General features: G+C 37.3%; 1 protein-coding gene across 1 annotated transcript in view; it reads left to right on the top strand.

The window, feature by feature from the left end:
- 14-3-3epsilon (tyrosine 3-monooxygenase/tryptophan 5-monooxygenase activation protein epsilon) overlaps nt 1-16,867 on the top strand; it is a 30,119-nt gene extending 13,252 nt beyond the window's left edge. The window contains exons 3-6 of the mRNA XM_068767244.1: nt 5,805-5,960; nt 13,184-13,342; nt 15,420-15,609; nt 16,110-16,867. Coding sequence (XP_068623345.1) covers nt 5,805-5,960; nt 13,184-13,342; nt 15,420-15,609; nt 16,110-16,165 — 561 coding nt within the window. The 3' untranslated portion in view covers nt 16,166-16,867. The remainder of the gene's footprint in view (nt 1-5,804; nt 5,961-13,183; nt 13,343-15,419; nt 15,610-16,109) is intronic.
- The last annotated feature ends 8,605 nt before the right edge of the window (nt 16,868-25,472 follow it).

The raw sequence follows: 25,472 nt of genomic DNA, 5'->3' as shown, positions 1-25,472 counted from the left end.
GCGTTGTTGTAGTCAACACATTCCATGGCATGTGGGGCGTATACGACCCCTGCTGCACTTTCCGTTCAGGCCATTTGCAGTTCTCATTGAAAAGCAGGATTCTTGTACAAATGAATTGTAGGCTCGAATATAGATTTCACATCATGTATGCAGTGTACGTAATGTATATTGAAATTTTTTTTTTCTGCTCATTATAGCTTCGCTGTATTGAAAAAGTAAAGCATACGTCTTGAACGACTTTTTTTAATATTCAAATTGTGGGTCGTATGCGCCCCCGTGGCCTGAATAAAAAGTGTTCAAAAATTGCCGTGACACGAAACGTGTTGATAACAAGTGGATCTATTGTTTTACACTTTGTCATGCATTTGACATGATTTGTTAAATATGTGCGCTGGTCAATTTGTTGGTCTATCGCGCGGTACAACGTTTTCATCTTACACGTGTTACTCGCGAGATTTTATTTATTTTTGGCTCGTCGGCTTATCCCAACTCGAGCGGATTACGTACAGAGTCTGCCATCTTTTTGTCTTTGCGCACGGATTATGAGTTCGACGGCGCATAAATTGGATCCTAATAGCTTCTTAGCCACGCGTGTATTGAGGATAATCGCTCTCGGATCTTACAGGTTGTTCCATTTGGTTCACATTTACGATTTTCGAGAGGCAAAATTTAAATTAAACTCCTATTTTTAACCCAATAACCTAGTTTCAATTTTGATACAAATCTTTTGAACCAAATGTTCACATTACTATTAGTTTTTTTTATAGATTGGCTGTACAGATTTTACTGTTGTATAATATTCTTTCCAACGAAATTAAAAAAAAAACTATTTTTCCCTTCATCTCGACCCTCAAGCAAACACAGTAATATAAAAAAAAATCACATTCGTAAATCAGGCTACTAAGGGTTAAACCACTGTTTTAAAAAGCGATAGGATACATCTAGATTATCCATACATGTCAACATATATATATATATATATTTTTTAAACTTAAGTTATAATCATACATATTTATATATCTATCGTTAAAATCAGAACATACGAAAAATGTTCCCGTATGTATATGGTATAAACCAAGAAAGTGTACATACGTGTGTAACTAATTTCACGTGATTGTTCGAAACGTGTACACTCTTATCACTGACCTTTTCGGACGCCAGTGCGTTAAAGATACATTGTTATCACTTATCTATTTTCCTCACCTGAACCATCATCGTGACGGGCGAATTATTTGTCAAAAAGCCGGTCAGTTACACTTCGATTTGACTTCTGCCCCAAGTAAATATAACTCTGGAAGACCTTTCCAGATTTGAATCCATATTCGTAGTAATATTAGAATTTCCGTTATTTATGTAAAACACAACCTTAGTTTGTTCTGCAATCTTCTAGTAAATTTTCTTATGGTCTGTGGACATAGAGTATGTATGGAAGTCGTTACAAAAATAACCAGAATTTGGTTATCGACACTTATCAGATCTGAATGCGTCTTGAACCTTTGTAGATTTAACTTGAAGAATGTAATTACAGTGGTGTTGTGTTCAATTTGATATTAGTTTGAAATAAATTAAGTCCCTTAAAAGTAATATGAATAAACGTAATTTGAAATAAATTGAACATTATCCTAAAGTTTAGTTGCTCAATACATACGTACCACGAAGATTGGATACTTAAACTGGATAAAGCAGTGACACTAATTGTCCGATGTTTGAACTGGATGGGTTCAGTTTTACGAGATCGCGCAGCGGGCGGCGTCGCAGCCTCCCGCGGGAGGATCGATACCGCCACGAGGTTGCCGAACCCGGCGCGTCGTGCACGGTCTCGTTGCGGAAGTGACTGACGCTTGTGTGTTGTTGGTGCAGGTGGTTGCCAACCACACCGACTGACTTAGTACTGTCAAAAGTTATTATATTGTTTTGTCACAATACAAAGAGAGAAAGGAAAGAGATAAAGGAAAAGTAGCTGGAGAGTTGGAGATGTTGAGTTCACAAGGTAAAGAGGACCTTGATATAGTCGGAAAACAGGATATGTCCAGCTATAGGACGTTGTGCGTGTTATTGATTTAAGGCACTGATAAAGAACTTTATGGACTGACTATAATTATAAATATTTAACTATGTATGGGGAAACGAAAAATATTTTTACCATTTTTCTCCAAACTTTTTCATATTTTTTTCTCTGTAAGAAACATGGTCTCATAACGAAAATATAAAAATATTTAAATAGTCGAAATGATAGAGTCGATGTTGACTTGAGTGTTATCAACACGTCTAGCGGATTATTTTAATTTATATAAATTCATTAAAACCAGTATGATTTGTTTCGAAGGAAAATGTTCTGAACGTTCAAGATATCCTGTTCTATGGGGAAGCAAAGTTGGTTATTTAAGATTTCTACCTACTAAAATGCCATCTATGACCTCTGCTTGTGAGAGATTCGCCGCAGTCCTTAGCTTTTTTGGATGGCCCAAACCGTCATTGTTTGCAATCACGTGGTTTCTCCAGAACCTTTACGTTTTAAACATACATCGTTATTGTCGAACCGATATCTGCTACGCGCACTTAGGTTTCGTGAATTTAACCTTCATGGTTACATACATAATATACAAGGATTTTTTAAAAATTTTGAATTGATTGTAAATCTATGCAATCTAAAGCAACCAGTTCAGCAAATTATTGCGCTGACTTTTATTCATACTACCGTTTATTATTTAAAAAAAATCCTATTTTTAACTAAAATATATACATAAAGCTCGATTTGAAAATGTATCAGACTTGTATTTGGAAGCACTTTATTTATATAGTATATATAGGGCGGTGGGGGGATGCATTGCCTCTATTGGATGCAGATTGTTTTTGGCGCACAATGCCCGGTGCTTTTACGACGCACTGTTGCGCGCGGGCGGCGGCCACTCGCGGGGGCGCTCTGAAGGTTTCGAGCGCAATTGATCGCGGTCGGCGCGGTGTCAAGGCTGCCCCCCGGTGAGGTCGCACTTGCGATCGACCGCTGGCCAGGCTTTCCCAACCGCCGGACGCCTTTATTTCCTCGCATTGAAAGCGGACTCATACAATACTATACGTTTATCTTTATTTTTTATCATCATTTAAAGTTATTTCTTGTATACGTCATGATGACAATGCCAGAGGATTCCAATTTGATAGAAAATAAAATCACGTTGGGGGACCCCCCCCGTGAGGCATATTAATTACCGTATCAATTGTCTGCCATCAATATATCGCGGCTCTTAGTGTTTAGTAACCATATCAGTCTTAAAACAAATATAGAAGCGATAGAAGCGCTGTCGTGTCAGAAGAAAGTATTGCGTAGCACGGTAACGCTCAAACTACGCAATAATTGGTTGAATACGACATAATTATATGTAGGGAAATACATATCAATTTATAAGACAATGTGGCATATGAACCCGTAACAATAAATATAAAAGGTTGTTAACCCTTTCGTTACCAGCGCCGGAGTTGGTCGGCATCCACCTTGTAACGCGAGCTTATGTGTAGATTTCTGTTTTAAAATTTATCACACCTAAATTAATTACTAAGAATCATCTAAACTTATATTTTAAATTAATATACCAGTAAAATGTTTAAATATGTAACACAAATGAGAAAATTCGAACATCAGCTTATAGCCTAGCCCAGTTCAGTAGCGTCACTTCGGCGGAACGGACTGCGGTAACGAAAGGGTTAAATGTTATTGGTATCACTTACCGCTTATCTTTTATATTAGTCACTCGTATGACTAGAGAATAATAGAAGAGCCTAATTTGATGTCAAGTTTAATCGAACTAAAGTATCATTTGTTGAGACTTTCTCCTTGCTAGATTGGTAAAGGGATAGCTGCGAATGTGTCGGAACAAACCCAGTCAAGTGTTTTTGGATCACCTTCAAAAATGTACTTAATTGATACATAAGAGCAGGGCTTCTTAAACTATGGGTCGCGACCCCAATTGGGGTCTATTATTATTTATATATACCATTTTATAACATCACTAGAGTTGGCGGAATACAGCGGACTTGCAGCGTCTAGACACGCGCATTCGTTGATGGTTTGAAACTTATTCGCTTACAATTTTATAATTTTTTGTGCAATTTTTAATTTTAGATTTTTGTATGTTTCAAAACGAATTCTAAAACTACATATTTTGATATGTATATGTAAATTGTTACCAATTAAATAAACCATCAAAAATATTAATTATTTTTTATATATGTATGGGGTCGTCAAGAAACTCGCAATCATAAATGGGGTCGTGAATGACAAAAGTTTAAGAAGCCCTGCATTAGAGTAATTCGTTTCAACAACGCTGTATATTTTTATTGTTCTACCTGTTAGCGTTTATTGTAATTGGATTGACCCGTACGTGGGAGCGCACCTAAGCCTTTAAACCTCTTGTGAATGAACTAGCTCTTACACCAGTGTGTGACGGACACTAAGCGCCACTGGCGTGTTTACGACAATTATATATATTTTATTTGTATTTTTCGAATGAGCGTCTGAGTTTTTATTGATGGCCTCTTAAGACATTCATATAAAACCTACGCGATGTTTCTTTACAAAACTAATATTTAAAAAATTAACATGATCCATTGAGTTTAATATTAATTTAACAACACAGCATAGATATGACTTACGAAATAAACTACAATTAAGGAAAAGAAAGCTATATTATTTGGAATACATACTGTTGTACAATGGGGTAAATGTAAATATTTTATTATAATTAAAAGTAAACCTAAAAAACATAACAAATGCCTTAGTTTATGTGTTGTGTCCAAAGACCTGGCTTAAAAATCATTTAAAACGAATATTAATTTTTGAGAGTAAATACAAATATTTATTACATAATCTATGGAGTTCTGTTTTTTGAATAATCGATTATGGTCGCGGCACGTAAACAAATATTAAAAAGAATTAAAAAAATTTGAGTGTCAAGGAGCCGCGCGTAAAGCGATAGGCTAGCGGAGTCAATGAACTGCGGCTAATTATAAACGCGCGGGCGGCACGTGCGGCCGTACTGCGCCCGCGCCGGCATACCTTGCACTGGGAACATGTGCACATGCAACACGGGGTGATGTGATGCGATATGTTACGACAAATTTCCATGTCTCAAAATGTGAAGAATTGCGAAGGTGACGAAAAATCGCGGGAAAGCCGATATGTTACATGATTAAATGACAAAATAAGGAATATTCTTGTATCGGATATGTAAATATAATAAATAAACATGTTACAAACGCTACGAATACTTATATCGAGGTGTGGAACTTGGGGCTTGTCGAGCTGTTGAATACCACTCTAGATCCATAGTTCCCAAAGTGGACTAAATGTTAGACTAAATCCCCCAGGGGTTTACGGGAGACTCGACAAAGGTGGTCTACGTTTGCTTGACAAAAAATGGAGGTACAAGCTTCGTTTTCGCGGAAACTTTGAAAATTGAAAAGTTGTTTTACTAGACACTTTTTGAATGTGTCGGTACTTAGATGTAGTTAATCCTACAATTTTTTATCACTCTACTTATTTTATATATTGTTTAAAATTATCATAGACTACACAAGAAATCGCACAAAAAAGCATACAAAAACGCTGAGTTTATAAACTAGCTACCAACGCATAACACTTATAATGGAGATGTGGAATTTTGTTGGACTATATGGGCTTGTCGGGCTGGCGGTTACCACTTGATTAATATTCTAATGATATTTTTTTCGGATAGTATTTAAAAAGTTATTTGTTGATCCATCTTTATCAAAGAAAGTTTGGCCGTCACTAATGTAAGGTGTTGTTGCAGGGCGCGGAGGACAAGCTGACGATGATCCGCGCCTACCGCAGCCAGGTGGAGAAGGAGCTGCGCGACATCTGCTCCGACATCCTGGGCGTGCTGGACAAGTACCTCATCCCCTCCTCCCAGACCGGCGAGTCCAAGGTCTTCTATTACAAAATGAAGGTAAGTACGCGCTCTTCCGTGTCACAGTCACGCAACGGCTTTTTATTAATAGACGTAGTGTGTGCCGATCTTAGGGGAAGCCTTTGCATTGATAAAGCGATATGGAGCGAATTGGGATCCGATTGCAGACCGCGGTGTCTTGGTCCGCGTGACCTCGTCCAAACGGGGCAGAGTCGTCGTCTCGTTAAAAGTTTAGTTGGGCGGGTGTCGCGTTGCCGGGGCGCGAACAGTCTCGTTTCCCCTGTTTGCCCTCTGTTCGAGGACGCGGGGAATTTAATTCGTGCTTCAATTTCCCGCGCAAACAAATCTACGTCTGTCCGAACCTAATGCCTCGACGTAATTGTCTTCGGTGTCAGCCACTATGTTACGTAATTTATCTACACATACGAGTAGCTCCTCTGACCATATCTACGCCGTGATATGTTTAGTATCTGTTACATTTAACAATCATGATGTCTAGGCGGTAGTTAAAACACTTTAAATTCAAGCAATGCCATTTTCTGGCACCTATATATTGGAGTTTACAATAAACTGAAGTGAAAAAAGTAAAAAACAATAGTTTTTTTTTTAAATATCCAACGAAATATTACATTCAACTATAGGTTAAAAAAAAACGTACTGCACCAGTTACGATTTGAATTTATTTCACTTTGGATAATTTACCCAATTAAAAAAAAAACTAAAATTATACTCAGTTGCTCTAAATTGCATCCATGTATTTAAAACAAGGTTTCTAAACGCACCTCTAGACGAGTCCTCAATACACTGATGGGTTTTTTGTGATCACTTTCATAATACCTACTGTACATATAGAGCAATTCATTATCAAGCTTTATTATCACTTGATAATATTTAAATTGTAATTTGAATTATTGTTTATAGATAATTTAAGTTGGTTGATAATTTACACGGATATGGTAATCATTGCTCAGAAATGAAAAAGAAAACTTCGGAACCAAAAATTCCGAAGTGTGTTGACATTTTACAATCTATCGATCAGAAATAGTAAACTAGAAGAAACTGTCAGTATGAAAGAGGCCCTGGTATCAACAGTGGCGCGCGTATGATTAGATTCGTGTTGGTGTCGTAGTATTCGGCGGCGTAGGCGGCGCTTCCGTAGGTGGGTGATGTCAGGCCTCAATGTGGACGTCACTCGTGTAGCGCCGTTCCTTTGTCGCCTTCGTTTTCCTCTACGTGAGATTACATTGACGTGCTTACATGAAGTGTCTTCGCTTGAGGTTGCTGGCATAAAAATTAAAAGGAAAGATACACAAAATTAAGACAACTGTTCATGTCAATACGTGTTGCGTTGCGGCATTTATATCTGCAGTCTTACGAAAAATACATTGAATATTCTTTGATAAATGCCTTAACACATTTTTTAATTTTCAATCGGTCCGTGTAGAGTAAATCTAATGGAATGCGACAGGCTATTAATTTCTGTTAGCACAAATTCTGTACGAACAGATAATAAACAATAATTATTTATTAAAGCATTGATTTTTGGATCGGATGTAGCGTATATTAATAGACAGCAGAAGTATACATTCACACCTATAACTGTTTTTACATGTATATCAAGTATTCGTATACATCTGCCTAAAGATTTTCAATCTCGACCGACTGATAGTGTTGTGCATTTCACTCGTTATTAGACGGCCGGTCGAGGAAACGGAACAAGCGGCGTGGCGCAGCCGCGGCAATCCGCTTGCGGTCGCCCGCTGATTGATATCCAATACGTCCTTAACCCTGTTGCGATCACGTGCCGAGGTCACCGCGGCACGCGTGTGCACGCGGCTGGGCTCCCTTGTCTTGCGTCCACGTTAATAACAAATTCTGCATTTTAGCATAATTAACTGGAAACAAAAAAAGTTAGATATATTGTTTGGCAGGAAATTCACTCGGACGTTAGTAGCTCAGTATGTTTAAGTATAATGTTTGTGTACATGTTGTTGTTTATTTTAATTGTATTTTATTGTGGATGCTTATTGCTGCACATAACTGAATGATATACAATAGATAATTAATTAATTATGACCTGCCGCTGAATATACTTGTTCTCCATCACAGTCTCGTTAGCTTTTACAGGAATCGCTTGTGTAATAATTGCTGGCAAGCGGTATGGAATGTATAACGGATTGATATTTTCACGACTAGGTAACTGTAGACTGACAAACAGTAAAAAAAAAAAACAAATAAAAATATATAAAGGCTTTCAACTACGCCCCAGCCGGTCGCCAAAAGTGATATGTAAATGAGTCAGTTTTTAGTTTTATTTCCTGAACACTAAAATTGTTTCATTTCTATTTACGTAATAGTAAAAGCATTAATAATTGAAAATCTTTGAGAAAAGGGTCTGTGTCGTCCAGCCTTGGATGTACTATGGTTGAAATGTGGTTAAAATTATTGAATTGGAAAATTATTATTAATTTGATTATAAAAAGTTTAAGGCTTTTATGATCAGTTTCATCTTCAATTACTTTTCTAGATTCTAATTTCCGATACTCGCTTCATGGGAATACATGGCCAATGTAATTATATATTTCTTCGTTCTTTCAAGTTAATAAACGTATTATTATTATTCAATAAATAACGAGCAAAAACTGTGTTAGAGGCTAACATACCAGCGAACAAAGCCTAATGATGTGCGTGTATGGATTTGTGACCTTCATTGCACTGGCACCTGGTTGCGCTTTGGGGCCGGCGCACGCGCCGCGCATATGGTACTCGTTTGCAGCGAAATAAAGAGCCTATATACTCGATATGTTTAAATTAACACTTGTGAACAAATAATTTTTTAAAAAGTTTTTGTTAAAAAAAAATTTAAATCGCGAAACGTATAATCGGATGATTAGCTCATTTGACAACAAAATGCTCTAAATCGAGGTCGAAGACCCAAACTGTATTTTATTTGCAGAACAAGTTTTTGTTGCTCTAGACTAGAGTTTCTAAAACTTTGTGTCGTAGACCCCATGCCATGTTTTTCAGTGTTGGGTAGACCCCCTACTTACCTAAGCTCTGAGATTGCGACTCTCAGGTTTTTACAAGTTCAAAATGTATTGCGACTACAAAGCGAATACCAACATCCTAAAACTTACACAATTTTATAAACATATATAATAATTTTTTTACTTCATGGGTACTTTTATAAATAATGTAAATGTTTTGATGTTATAAGATAGTATGATGTAAGTAAACAGGTACTATCACTGTATGTGTTGAGTTCCACTATCGTCGACCCCCATTTTTATTTCATGGGACCCCAAATTTTTTTTCGCTGACGACCCTTTGCAGGTTGTCATACACCCCTAGGGGTCGATATAGACCACTTTGGGAATCGCAGCTCTAGATGGATCTTAAAGCTACGGAAAAGTTCAAGTCGCATCATGGCACGTTTCTTAACCCCCTCGTAAACATAAGAAAAAGGGGTGTAATCTGTATACATATGTTATCTATTTATAGCGAATGTATGCAATAAATAACATTTCCGACATCTTGATGAGTAAGTTTGCGTAGACCAGGGGTGTTAAACTCAATTTAACTTGGGACGCTTAAAGAAATTAATGTTCAAAGAGTCAAATATTTTTATATTGTAATAATAAACATACAATAAGTTCAATAATTGCTTACGAACTTGGGCAAGAAATTTGTTTTGTATGCTAGTTTTGTTTTTAACTCGCGCATCTATTTTATTAATACTTGATATCGAGCAGTTGTATTGTCTGGGCCGTTTAACCCTTATTAGCCTGATTTACGAAAGTGATTTTTTTTTAATATTACTGTGTTTACTTGAGGGGTTAGATGAAGAGAAAATTCGTACAGCCGACCTATAAAAAAAAACTAATAGTAATGTGAACAATTCGGTTTAAAAGATTGGTATCAAAATTGAAACTCTAGGCTATTAAGGGTAAAATGTCGACCTCGGGCCGCGGGTTTGACACCCCTGGCGTAGACACTGCGGTGACGTAGCCGCCGCGCTGCTTACTCAACGAATTTGTACGCGGTGACTGTACGCGCTCGGGTCACTTGTTGCCTCGCCTCGCACGGAGCGCTTTGTTCCAACGGACTTAGACTCAGTTTAGCTTGGCCCATGTCGGCTGCAAGGCTTATTTGAACGAATAGTGACGCACGCGCAGAGTTGACACCGTTACGACGGTGCAACCAATAGCGCGGTCGTGTGCTCACCACCGGAACACTTGCGTGGAATAGAGAGTCGAGATGTTCGTCGAACGTATGCGTTATTGGTTATTATCTTGTTAGCTGTCAATAGATGGTTTTGGTATATCACGTATAAAAATAAGTTTCCGGAATAATAAACAAGGTAATGGTAATATAGTAGAAAAAGCTTTAAAAATTCAGATTGGTTCATATTTAAATAATTGTAGTTTACTATCTGTCCCATCAGATATTGTTATTGCTGTTGTATAGTTATTGGACAAAAACTATTCATATACGAAAAGTTGTAGATGGAGTGGTAGGTGCAAAATGTTTAAAGCCTCTTGCTGACAAGTGAACTTTACATTTATTCTTCTACATCTTTTTTACAACAACGATATGTAACGTTGAGATGTACAAATGTGACTTGCGGGACAATAAACGACAGATACTGAAGGTGCAGATAGGTTTCGGAACTGACAAAACTTGTCTAATTACTAAATAAATTGGTTACGACGTAAGTTGTGCAGTTTAGGAACTGGCGTCGGTCGTTATGGTATAAAAGCTGAATTTCAAATATGCTGCTCGGATATAACACAGAGGGCTGCTTCTTGCGAGATATTTAAATAAGTAAAAAATTTATGATTTTAATGTTCATTTCAAAATCATAGTTGTGTTCGACATGTGACACAACAATGATTCGTCGTAGTTCTTCTCCAGTTTTAGATGATCTTTGAAGTGACTCACTAAATTTCGCATTCCACAAGCCTTTTTGTTATTATTTTGGAGACAATTAAGTCCTTACTTGTCCTGATTATCTAGTACGGCCCATGGTCAAGTGTACATTGTTTCAAATCACAATCGCACGCGGCCGGCTCGTGATCGGATTAATGCGTCCTAATGAGGCTGACGACGCACTTCCTCATTAGCCGACGCGCGGGAGGACGGCTTCGTGTCGTCGTCTTTGGCTCCGTCGACGCCTCACACCTACGACCGGGTAGATATTAAATCTACACTTTCCCTTATCATTTAGCCCATAGGACATCCACTGTCATCTAGTTCACGGACCCTTCCGCTCCGTGGACTCAGTACCGATGAAGCTGTAAAAGCCTTAGGGCTAACAGCATTATCATCTTAAGAAACCATAACATCCACTGTTCATCGGATGGAAGCCGCCTGCATCAGACACGATAATACAGTCAGAAATATTTTTCTCATATTTTTCTTTAAATTCGATAGACTTTCTCTGTCTGCAGTCGTCGAGTCCCCTGATTTTATATATATATATATATAATCTTATGGTCGGTCTACTCGTTCGCTTTATCTATAAGGTTACATTCTGCTGAAGATATTATTTTAAACACCTTGCTTGAATCCGTTCCTCGGCCTTTTCGTGCCATACAGAACTTTTATTTTGTCTGGGAAGTAGTAATGGAGAGTCTAGTTATAGATTTGATGGAGTAACGATCTGTTATAAGAGTAATAAAGCTTTCTATTTTAAAAGGATGTTGTCGTTTTCTGCTGAAAATATATCTTCCCCATAGATTTCTAAAAGGCCCGTATTTAATTAGTCTGCATCCAAACAATTAATGTTTTCTTTACTAAGCTATAAGGCTTCGAGATTTTGATTTGCATCATTTTTCTTTTCAATCTTAATCATCTCAATAAGTGAAGATCGTATCGTTTTAAAACACCATGACTAAAGGGATGACGACCTGTTTTCCTGCCATCTTGTTCTCTTATTCCGTACGGAAACTAGTAAAGACAAGTCCAGTGTAGACTTGAGAGAATTGTGTATTGAGAGCCACTAGGTTTTCTATTCTATAGAGGTTAATTGAATTATAAATTAAACTATTTTAAAATATTCCATTTGTAAATCCCGGTTGCATGTTAGTCCGCGTTAACGTGTGTCAGTTTGATATCATTTGCCGAGCAGCGCTCCGCCGATTCCGATGAGCGGTATCACAAATTGTATCTGCGTGTATATAGATAAGCCGGTGCAGATTGTGTTCGTGTAGAGACGCGTACAACGCGAGTCATCAATTGTGTTGTTTATTATTTTTATACTGTTTACAATGTCACAAACAGTAAAGGTAACGGTGGCTACCTGTTGGAATAAGATAACGCTCTCTAAGAAGTCACTCGGACACTTTTAAGAAGTGTTATTGATAACGAAAATGTCACAAATAAATTCGGCAAAACTCTTGTTTGCGCATTCCAAAATAAGCAATTGGACTGACATTGGATGCTAACAGCGTTGTGTAATTTTTGCTGTGATAGTTAACTTCGTACTATCAAAAGTTGTGGCCCGTCGCAGTATAGAATAGTATTTATTTATTATAAATCGCAATCCGGGAATATACGTATCTATTTAACATTGTAGTAATAAACACGGAGCATTTACAAAAGATCAGTAGTAGTGATAAAAGTAACACCAGACCCTCATCTTTATACATTTTGATGTTGATCGAATTGAAAGTTTGACAGGTAAAGTGTTTTAGTTTATTCCGGATTGGCGAAAGAAAGGTGCCGTGTTTACTATTTTCCGCCCAATTTTTCTACATGTTTGTGCTATTAGAATCTTCCCCGTGGCATAATTACAATTTTAAAAATGTTGCCGAATTCAAAGAGCTGCTGTCGAGTTTTGAGCTTGAATTCTTCATTACGAATAGTTTCAGCCTAAAGAAGCCATAGACATAGACATAGGCATAGACCTCCCGAAAGTTATCTGTATCGGGATACAGCACAATCGCCACGCTTGCAAAGAGAGTTGGCGATCGCAGTTTGGTAATATGGTACGCAAAGGACGCTGCTGCCTATCCTCAGTATACTTGATTGCGATAAGCGGCAATCCCATATCAATGCAATGTAAATTATAAGATTTTCACGAGAATAAATGTAAAAGCCGAGAAACCTACGGTCGCAAGTCTCGGACCTTACTCAATATGAATAAATAATAAGAATAAGCTTTGAGATGAATTAAAAAATAAGGTTATCGTAGCCACATATAGATATTGCAGAGGAATGTTGCTATCTGCAGATGGTGTAACACTGTGCGCGTGTTTCAGGGCGACTACCACCGGTACCTGGCAGAGTTCGCGACGGGCAACGACCGCAAGGAGGCCGCCGAGAACTCGCTGGTCGCGTACAAGGCCGCCTCCGACATCGCCATGACCGAGCTGCCGCCCACGCACCCCATCCGCCTCGGGCTCGCGCTCAACTTCTCGGTGAGTGCGCCACACACACACACTGCCACACGCACAAGCACTTGGATCAATGGACGTATGGTCAAATAGTTCACATATGGACAATAAGAGTATGGTCAGATTTTATAGAAACTACACACACTGCCACACACATGACACACGCACAAGCACTTGGACCAATGGACCAAACGCGTCAAATAGTTCACGTAAGGTCAACGAGAGTATGTCAGATAGAAACTACAATTGTCTTCCCTTTAACGACATCTTTCAACTTGAAATATAGCTACGAGGGCTTCAAACGCGCTCTGATCTTTTCGCAACTAACACAGTTTCACCTGCGTCCTTATGACAATAATCTGAACACAATACATTTCTAAAATGTATCAATACAAAAACGAAGTTAATCAGTGTAACTACAGTTTAGCGCTTTTGTGTAAGATATTGTTTTATGTACTCTAATGTTATTTGCATAATAGTTGTACCATTACCGACAGTATGAAGTTAAACCTGCCCCTTGACATTTTTGAACAAGTGGCAATAGCATACATATCGTGTGGCTTTTAAACATGTTAATCTTTTTTAAATAGTGTTTAAAAACAAAATGTTGTTCGGCTTCGAGTTTGGCCGCTAGGTAACTAGTGTGTGGCGCGGTGGCTAGCGGCGGATCCTTGGCAGAGGTCGCCGCAGCGCTCGGCTCCTGATAAACGAGTTGAACGCACCGGCGACCTTGCCGATTGCTAGTAATCTATCCGCCGATAGCGCCGCCATTGATGCGCACCTCCCCTACACTTGCGATTTAATTACACTGCTCACAGTGCGCTCGCGACGAACGGCACGACTCGTGTCCACGACGAAACCTTTTATGCGTTACCAGACTAGTTTTTGTCGGACGTTTTTACGAACCGATCGCAAAAAGTTAATTACAAACAAAAACTACGGCAGACCAAACGTTGAGGAAGAACATTGGCTTATGATTCCACTGCTCGAGTCGTGACGAGTCAATGTATCACTTTGAATCGATTAAAATTTAAAATAAAATTAAATAGAAAATAAGCTAACACGTATCTTATAATATTAACGATTGTTTAATGAAGCTTTTCATGGTCACGAAAATTCTAGAAGTATCAAATGATTATCATTCATTGACGACGTCCACCGCTGGACTTCGCTTCCAGTTAAATGATGTTTTGGCCAAAATATATTTAATCGAAGCTATTTAAAACTCGCCTAGAGTTACTGCGGGTAGTAGGGCTAGAGTTTGTGACGCGAGGCCCGAGCCCACGGAGGCTGATAACGCAGTGGATCGGGGCTTATCAGGCGCGGTGTGAAGTCACCTCGCGGAGTGCCCTCGATGTGTTATCGGTACGCGGGGCTACCGTTGCTCGCGTTGTTCCGCGGGTTCTTTTGCTTTACAATCATATAAAACTGTTAAATATTCTGATTTGAATATTTAGTCACCCGCTAGCGCTATGTTACAATATTATTTCGATTTACTACTCATTGCGGTTAGCATTGGTAAGCTGGCATTACCCGAAATACTATAACAATAGCTATAACTAAAACATAACAAAACATATAAAAACGTATATATAATTGCATTGTCGTGTTATAAGATGTAGTCTAAAATGATCTTTATCAATTACTAGTTGTTTAGAGTTAACATTGACAATAGGGTCTCGTTCGTTGGAGTAGTATTGTACCAACTGCCAGATGCGTGCGTGGCTATCGGAGTGTTCATAAATAACAAGTTTTACTGAGGAGTACGAAACTTAAAATTACGTAAAAGCACACACGGGAAAGTTCGTTACCTGTAGACAAGGACGACATTATATTGGTTAATGGTAGATGTTATGTCGTTTTCTTTTCTGAATGTGAACACATGCCGGTTTTGCTCTGTTACAAATATTAAACACACCTTTTCAGCAATTCGGTGTGTGAATCTATTTGATTTTCCTAATTGATGTTGAAAACGCTGATCAAACGTTTTCATTGGTTCACGAACTAAATAACAAAGGAACTCTGTTTTTGTGGCGACTCTGCGACAGTTTTGTCACTTTATATATAATGAATAATGACCAAGTTGGATATGCGCGCGCAGGTGTTCTACTACGAGATCCTGAACAGCCCGGACCGCGCGTGCCGGCTGGCGAAGGCTGCCTTCGACGACGCCATCGCCGAGCTGGACACGCTGTCGGAGGAGAGCTACAAGGACTCCACGCTCATCATGCAGCTGCTGCGCGACAACCTCACGCTCTGGACCTCCGACATGCAGGGCGACGGCGAGTCCGGTAATGAGCGCTCCTCTCCTGCAATACCACAATAACACTGAGCTCTCGGGAGCCCTTGCACACACTTCGTGACCTCCTAATGCGATGGAACATAAACGCTAGTCGCTTTCATCGCTCTGTCATTTTCCGTATATGTAAGGCTTGTAGAACTACCACTAAGGCCTACACCGCCTACATATTTCAAAAGTGCAGAAGACTTCTGGAAGATATCTTTTGTCAGACAGTCATTACTTAAAACTGACTACAATACTAAAAACCTAAAGCTGAACCGTGTAGAAGGACAAGACCTTGCAGCCAGGGTACTCGTAAGTCTGAAGTAGTTTTTTGGCTTAGTTAATATTTCATTATCTCTCCTACTCTATTTTTTGAAATCCACAAATGCTGACATAGTCAGCACAGCCCAGTAACTTGCTATCTAGAGCAAAAGAGAAGAACGATTTGTGTTGACTGATGTTGTCGTGCTATGTTTAAATGACTGACTGTGTGGTGGTTGTCGGCAGGCGAGGCTGAGCAGAAGGAGCAGGCGCAGGACGCGGAGGAGCAGGACGTGTCGTAATGCGCTCGCCAGTCTAATCAATAAAAATAACTATAGTATCACGTAAGTCCCAGGCCCGCGGCCGTCGCCGCCTCGAACCGGTTGTATACACTCCATATGTACTTGTTTTGATATATCGGACCTTTGGTTTTCTATAACGACGAACCTAATGTAATGTTAAGACGAGATAGAACTTTGGTATTGCATTTTAACTGTATCTTGTTACGGATGTATCTCTCCCCTCGTCCCTCCCTCGCTCCCACTCCCCCCCGGCCAGCACGCCACCTCGACGTCGCGACGTCACGACAGCTACTCTGTGAGGTGGGAACTGTAAATTTTCTAAGTATTTTGTACCGCGTGTCAGGCGTAGTGCCTAGCTGCAGTCGCGCTTCCTTCGTATTACAACATTTGGAGTATTCACACTTGAATTGCTTTAATTACTTACGAGTATTGTGATAGAGATTTTGTATATTTAATTTATTTTTAATTTCGCATACTTGTGCGGTCGCGGCACACATTCCAGGCGCGTGCCCGAGTAAGATATTAGGGATATACTTATTTGAATTGTAATATTGCATCGCGCCGTCTCCGCGCTCCGGGCCCTCCGGACTGCGGGGGCGCAGGTAGCCTTAGTGTTGCGCAATATTGTTTTATGTCCTACCAACTACATGCAAATTTATTGTAAATGACAGTGTAAATCTAATAATAAAATTCAAAAGTCCACGCGCCGGCTTTCATTGCCCCCTCGTCCACCACTTCGCACCCGTCCCCGCTGGTTGACTGGCGACGAGCTCCATGGTCCGACAACGTTACGTACACTCGAACCTGTTCTTGTGCCCCACCACACACGACCACGTGAAATAAAATGCACAGAAATTACAAGATCATACTTACAATTTTTTAATATGATGTCTTAGTCAGTTGTGTAAAAATTCGAATAAAATTATCATAGGTCACATAAAAATATAAAAATAATCGCATAAAAACAGTTTGAGTGTACTTAGATGTCGTCTTTGACACCAAAATCGATGAGAAACAAACTGGCCTTCATACAGGTCCATCTATTAACCCTTAACAAAAACAAAATGTTTCCTTGTTCATGTGATAGTCTACAAGGGGCAACTCAATGGTTGCGAATGTACCCACTGGTCAGCAACTTCAAACTAAATCAAACTGGAAAAAATGCAAAACTAATGCAACTTATTGTAAGTGTAAACAAAATATATCAAAACTAATGACAAACTCAAGAGAGCTGACATAACTACTGCGTCACACCTATAAAAAATAATGTTACAATAATTAATTCTGAATAATTATTTACCTGCTGCCAGGAAAAAACACACTAAACAAACATATTATATGTAGTAACAAAAAAATTTTTTAATCAATTTTGTTCCATTGTATTCATTGGAAACTATGACAAATAACAATTGTATAAACTAGTGGTTCCTTAACCCCCTTGCCGTGCCATTTAGCTCGTCTGAACTTGGGCTCAACTGTTAGCGTCCATGCGTGGTAAATAGACCAGACAGATGTGCGAGAAAGGTCACAATACGAGCCCAAATGTAAATGCCCCTGGTATAGAAACTTTAAAATATTGGCGTTTCTATTAATGCTCTTGTAGTTCCATACTATTGTTTTTACTTGACTCATCAATATGCTCGTGAGGAATCGTATCAGGGAGGATCAATAGCCTCACAGGTTAGAGAAGAAGATACAAAAGAAGAGTTCCTCCTATTATGTAGAAAAATAATAAGCATAGTGATAGATAAAAATAAAAAAATATAAAATTGTAAACAAATAAGATTAACTAAGGTAACGCAAAATAAAGTGACAAAATTAAAAAATGTGATATAGAACAATAATATAATAAAAGGAAATGTAAAAAGTAATGAGGAATGAATGAAAGGCGATAGAGCGAAAGGGAAAGACAGAAGAAATGTGGTCAGAATGAAACGAACGAAAGATAATATGATGTACGAACGAAGAGAAAGAAACTAAAAATGTCTGTGAAAAAAATAAATGTTAGCTAGTCCCTGTCCCACACCAGATAGCGGGTACGAGAGGCTCCCAATAGTGGGGGCCATTTAAAAAAATATGCTCGTGATGTTTACGTCTAACCCGACGATCTATTCACGACCCTGGCTCGTCATACCTTCGGGCCAAAATTTTCATCACGTGTCAAACTCCTTAAAGCAAGGCAAGAGGTTAAACTTTGTTGTACAGAAATAAAATAACATAATGAACAAGTTAAACGCGTTGCGATGGTGAATACAACATTAGGATGCGTTTATAAAATGTCTGCGCCTGTTAAAAACAAAATTACAAATGTTTCAGTTTAGAAATATAAAAAATACATCCATTATATTTGGCACAACGGATGAAAAGTGTTTTTAGAAATATTTTCCTTTAATCATTTTATGGTAATTTTGACAATCATATAAATATATAAAAAGAATTAGTGAAATTTGTACAGTTTACATAATATAGATATACAGCATTTTGTGAACAGCTGCTGAGGTAGCAGTATCAAGAAGTAACGAAGATCCTTACAGCATACACTTGGGATTATCTTTTTTGTGCAAGGAACTGTCAAAATGTGTTTATACTTAGACATTCGTAGCTGAATTACTTTTTCAATTTTTTTAGTATTGGTGCTAAATACTTACCAGGTTCAAAAAGATTAAACCACATACCAGTTTATGATCAAAATGTAACAATACGAAAATAGACATCATTTTTAATATAAAGACACCATTAAGAGTACAAACTAAAGTATTTATAATAAGTAATCTATTGAATGCCTTCTTACATAAAGACAGCGTCACCGAGAACTGTCAAGAGCAGAACTAGGTGCTGCCGACGACGTCCCTGGGCTGTTCCTGTAGACTACAATCTCTTGTAATGGGTAATAAGGCCAGCCTAAATATAGTGATAGCTCCTTATTCGCGCTTCATTCGCGGATCTAAGAAGTACATGCGTAATGATAAAATGGTTCCAATTTCCTTTGTAAATGTCCGCAAATGAACTGCTGTCCTATTGGGTAAGATGTTATGGAATGAAGGAAATTTGCCAGCAAAATGTATTCTAAAAAGAATCATTGGAAGAATTGGAACTGCACCCGTAGAAATGCTGGAAGTCCTGCTCTGACAGAAAAATGAAGAAGAATCTATGCAAATTCCAACTGTGGCTGCAATTTTAGCCGCAATCGCGAATGGGTTCAAACAGAATCGAGTCACATTTAGGAATTGCTTGAATGGAGAAATGAAGATTTGACTAGAACCATCTTGGAGGAAATGTGAAATTCACAGCACGTTGAAGAGGCTTCAACATGCGTTGAAAATGTGAAATCTAATATAAAAAATCTTAGCGAAGGTTTAATAATGGCAAACGTGCTTTATTACTATTACCTGTCTGTAGAATGAAGTCTTTATTATTAAGAAGCAAATTGTTGATGCGACTTCTCCATGTCAATCTGAATTTAAGGAGCTTTAAAAACTGCCCAGGAAGATAAAAATACAAATTCTTCAAACTATTGTACAACAACCCTTAGGACAAAATGATAATTATTCAAAAAATTCAATTAAATTGATTTTTTATATATATATATATATTTGTTTTATTTTATTTTATCTATAATACCATATAAATTACGATTCCATATTCAGTTTCTGTATTCGCGGCATATTTACGGAACGTATGTGTCACTAATAGTTTTTACTGTACATATTACAAACAAAATAGAAACAATGCAATATATATTGCAGGCCTTTCTTATACATATACTGCAATTTGTTACAGACAACTTTTGAATAGCTTTGAAACGATCTGGAGTCAGACAGATGTAGGTAATATAACATGATATAAAAAGATTATATATCTAATATAATTTATTATCTAAATATTCAAATAATAACTACGTATTTGATTATTTAAACCATGGATGCACAGACCGCGGCCCGCCGATCGAATACTGGTGGCCTATATTGAATTATATTCCAAAATAAAACCAAAAAAAAAAAAAAATAATTACCTTTACTTCTGGCGGCCGGCCCGCCATCAGTTCATGATTTGCCCGAGTGACCCCTAGTCTTAAGTCTGTGCAACCATGATTTAAACATACTATATATTAAAAAAGTCGATAAATATCGACTGGCGTTTATCACATTTACAATATCGGATCAGTGGTATCCTAGCGCGGGTTTGATTCCCGGAATACAACATACGACACATAATTCACACTACGTTAATTATACACGACTGCCACTGCTCACAAACAAGTTTTCACATGGTAGGCAGCGGCGTCATCTGCGTATCAATACTACACTGCATTCTCAGTGTGTTGATTACGGTATATGGGGGATTAAGATAGATACCTTTGGGGGAGGATCTGTATCTTGCAGTCAACGTCTGTGGAATGAAATAACAGAGTAAATTAGTAGAAATATCTATATAAAAGTTGAAAACAGATGGCGCGAAAGTAGTCATAATGTGAACGCGCCTTAATTTTTACATATGACGCCAAATGTCATTGGTTTGACATTTGCGATGTAGATATATATAGAGAGATAATTGTTAACAAGCGGTGGAGTATATTGAGTATATATATTACTTTTACACCACCTGTTATTCATTATAAATGTATTTTCTTTACATTTGTACAGAAATGAGAGTATGTCGTTGGTCCCCATTATGTGGATCGACGACTCAGTTAAGATCTTAGGAAGTAGCTGTATGGTGTCTTTGTGACGATCTGTGGAAGAGGAGGATCTTTGGCTGAAAGGGTAATCAAAATATAATGTTTACAGAAAATAGTGAACTGGTTTCAATAGCTTATAGATCAGTTAACAAAAGGAAATATTTTTCAATTACAAAGTGCTTTCAATAATAAGCTAACATTTCACCTTTGGGTAAACATACAGTACATCCAATCTCATCTCTGTTGTCATATAAATTCTAATACCTGGTTGGAAGTAATAAAAATAAATAAGTAATCTTGAATCGGGTAATGGATCGCGACGTAAAATAAATATTTAACCACATTTCTGGCTTCGAGTTCCCGCAAGACTGTACCAATATTTTTTCGGTAAGGAGTAATAAATGTCAATTACAAATAAAGAACTATTTTTACAAAATATCCTCTATTTATAATTTTAATGTTTAATTGAAACAGAGGCCAGAAACATTTTAATACAGACTATTTATTTTTGTTAATTGTAAATAAACACCAAGGTATTTAAGTTTGATTTTTGATGTATAAACCCTAATGAAATTAAAAATAATTGCTAAAAAAAATACATTAAACAAAAGTAATCGTGTATACCGTTCTGTACTTAGAATCGAAACAAAATAAATTAAGTAGTTGATCTATGGTGCGCAGTAGTAAAAATTCGAGACAAATACCCATTAAACTGCAAAATAATTGTAAGTCATTGTTTTTATTTATAGATTACTCTAGGACTGAGTTCCCCAAACTTTTTTGTGTCGTAGACCCCTTGCCATGTTTTTCCGTATTGGGTAGACCCCTTACTTACCTGATATTGATTTCCTGTAAATTTCTAACTGTAGTGAAGTTTAGTGTATGTTCAAAATGTATTGCGACCACAAAGCGAATACCAACATCCTACAACTTACACAATTTTATAAACATATATAATATTTTTTTTACTTCATAGGTACTTTTATAAATAATGTAAATGTTTTGATATTATAAGATAGTACGATGTAAGTAAATAGGTACTATCAGTGTATGTGTTGAGATCCACTATCGTGGACCCCCATTTTCATTTCTTGGACCGCCAAATTTTTTTTCGCTGACGTAGACCTCTTGCAGGTTGTCATAGACCCCTAGGGGTCGATATAGACGACTTTGGGAATCACTGATCTAGGAGGAATGACATGGTTAGAGCACAAGATGCCCTCACGATTAGGGCTTACAATACCGAACTAAAATCTGAATACCGGTACTTGATATTTGAAATACCGGTATTATTAATAAAAAAGTTTACTTGTTATGTTTTTACTTACCTCAGTTGCTATATTGACTTGTTAACAAATAATATATGAAATCCAATATTAAATTGTAAGTTACATTTTACATATAATAGGCTAGTATATGGCATATAATTAAAGAAGCAAAACATATAATTAAATAGAAAGTATTAATGAAATAACATTAATAAATTTGTTTATTAAATAATGCTTTCGAAAAACATAAACAATCGACAATTTTTATTTGTAAACACTACAGTTGATTTGCAAAATGAAACAATCTAATCTAAACAATTTTATAATTTTCGTGTTACATGCTTTATCTGTATAAACCAGATCTATTTATTGGGCAGTTGACGTAAAACATTAACAATCGCTTTATATTGCCGACACCGCCGCTTCTCTATGGTGCCATTAGCCATACTCGGCTTCGTTTGTGTAATCAATGTGCCTGTTATACATTTTAATACAATCAAATTGTTTGTATTTCTTAAAAAAATTCTTAAAATTTTCTTAGTAATTAATTTATATAATTTTAAATTGGATTTATTTGTGCATAAATTAAATTTTCATCAACTAATGTAATACCGAAACTGGTATTTTTACATAAATACTGGTTTTGAATAACGGTCAAAAATCGTCCGGGATCCCGGGAATCCCGGTATCGTAAGCCCTACTCACGATCGTGGCTAAAAGAAGTATTTTTTTTACCCCTTATAGGCGAAGCATTAGACCTGTCTCGCCTTATGTTAAGCGATGACGAGGTCTACGACGCTACATGCTTGCAAAGAAACCTATTCACTCTTGTCTTGAAGACTCCTAAGTTATAATTGTCTGGAAACAATGACGCCGTTAGGTTTTTCCACTTCTTAGATGTACTTCCGATATTAGCGCTATACGGGTAAAAGATGCTCAAGTGTGGGTTTTTCTAATCTTCGAGCAGAAAGTGGGAATCCCACTATCGGTCGATGGTCAGATAGGCGTTGGCCCGCAGGGAGGACACGTGAACAAACTACTACACATTCTACCTTTCTAGTTTGTGTAGTGTTTAAACTGCTTCGTAATATACTAGTAATTCCTAAAAATTGTCGCCTTGTGATGTTTTATTCATATTTATGTAATATATATTTAATAATTAAAAAAAAATTGTTAGGTTTTTTCAATTTGCACTGTGTAAGTATGGTTTACATTCCTACAGCTAACATTTAATTATAATTTCATTTGTGTGTATAACATTTTTTCATATATTCCACAGACTAGCGTTGGTGCTTGTTTTTACCGATTACATTTACAGCACTCGTCGATAAATATTGCACATCGACCTTTGGAAAGAGACAATCGGCTAATTTCGGCTTTGTAGAGCGTTATCTCTCTTATGAACAGTCCGGTATCTATTAGGAGCTGTTGAAACGGTAATATTTCCGTTTTTTTACATGTCAGTGTTTTTTTTTACTTCTTAAATTATGGCTGTCTTGTTTATCTTTATTAACGCCCTAACCATGCGGTTTCTAACGTTACGGTTCATGCGACCACTTCATCCCTATTACACTTTTGCGATCTGGTTCTACGTCAGATCTATGCTGCGCGGTTGCATCAACATTGCAACATCTTTCTACTTGTCATTTTAATTTAAGTGTTGTCATTGTCACTTGTCTACGTCAAAGAAAAAATGAAAAGCCTAATTTGACAGAAAATAGAATCAAATTAAGCTTCTTATCTTAACATCTTTCAACAAACTCTCCATAAAGAACCTAAAATATCTTTAATACAGTAAATAGAGCTATTCGTTCAAGAGATTTATTCACTCAATTTCAACAAAAAAACACAAATCGTACAAAATATCTTTATTGCACAGGGATGTTAAATTAAAATACTTAAACAGAACAACGATATATAACTCCGGTATGCGCCGGCGCGCCGCACGCAGCGGTTTGTTCGTTGGTCAGCGCCCGGCTCTCTGCACCTCGCGCAGTTTGTAAATTACTTTAAATAAATTCGTAAAGCTTATTTTATTTACACATAAAATTCAATTACATTTAAATATGACAGCACAGATTCTCTTCACATCAATGTATACAGGTGATTATACAACTACAAAGTGAAATAAATTAATTCGCCAATTGTTACAATCACACATATGTAATTTTAATAACGAAATTATAATTTAACAATTCCCGCCGAAATGGACAAGTCCTTTGGTATATCGGTTACAATTTGAAAGGCTGATGGCACAAAACACATTCCTGATAAACGCAGTGGAAAGCGTCGAGTCCAGGACACGGCGTCCGAAAACTCATAAACACTTCGTATTCTAAACTATATCACGCAAATAAAACTAATACTTGGCACCACCGCAGCGGGTGCTTTCATAATTGCTAAACAAATATTTTTGCATAACTTATATTAAATAACAAAACTAGAACCGAATAAGCTCTAATATTAAGCGGGTAGTCGAAAAATATTTCTTAGCTTACACTTGAAAACGCAAAAACAATGTGTTCCTAAAATATATTATCTATTACGCGCTCACAGCACGCGTACATAACTTTAGCTAAAACGCCGCGTTATAGTTCTAACGCCGCGTTATCCAAATACTGCGTTAAAGTGCGTGCAGCAAATCAAAACAATACAATATATTATTACATCACATCAGTCTATTACGAGAAATATGCATCGTAACGTACACAAAAACTTTAGCGTTTGAGCGCTTGGCTGGCGCGACATTGCGGGGAATCCCCACAACGCGTTCCCGACCCGATTTGTATTTTGCGACAACGACACAATGAATTTGTACTAAATTGTAGCACAATTTGTTCGTAATTTAATATACATAAATAAGAGGCATAAGCTTTGTAAGTATATGATAAAAAAAACTCTATTATTCCATTTCAATAGCGCACCTAACAAGTTCAATAGGAATGTTTAATACAAGTCGTTTCCGTAGCAGCGGGAAACCCCCGCGATACAAAACTATGTAGTGATCTTTATCACAGTTGCAATATACTTAATGCATTTAATTATCAGTAAACACATATATAAATCTATTCTTACACTCGTCGATTTTTACATAAACCATCCATCTATTATTACACATTCGAAAAATAATTGTGGAAACATTTTAAACTGCATAGAATTAGAAGGTTTCGGAATATTTAAATGACTGAGCACAATTACTTCACATTAATTTGGTTTTACACAACTACCCACATTATTGATACCCGTCGTTGACTGAATTCGAATTGATCTCAGGTTAATGAAGGATTATAGTAGTGGGAATAGAGGGTGGGTATTCTTCGATCACGCGAAAGCGAAATTGTGAGTTGTACACATAATGGAC

This window comes from Battus philenor, unplaced genomic scaffold, assembly GCF_028537555.1.
Source record: "Battus philenor isolate CCGP_79_NKW_IND1 unplaced genomic scaffold, ilBatPhil1.0.hap1 SCAF_23, whole genome shotgun sequence".
NCBI classification, from domain to species: Eukaryota; Metazoa; Arthropoda; class Insecta; order Lepidoptera; family Papilionidae; genus Battus; species Battus philenor.
The sequence above is the reverse complement of the archived record's forward strand: the minus strand, read 5'-3'. Positions and strand labels throughout refer to the sequence as shown.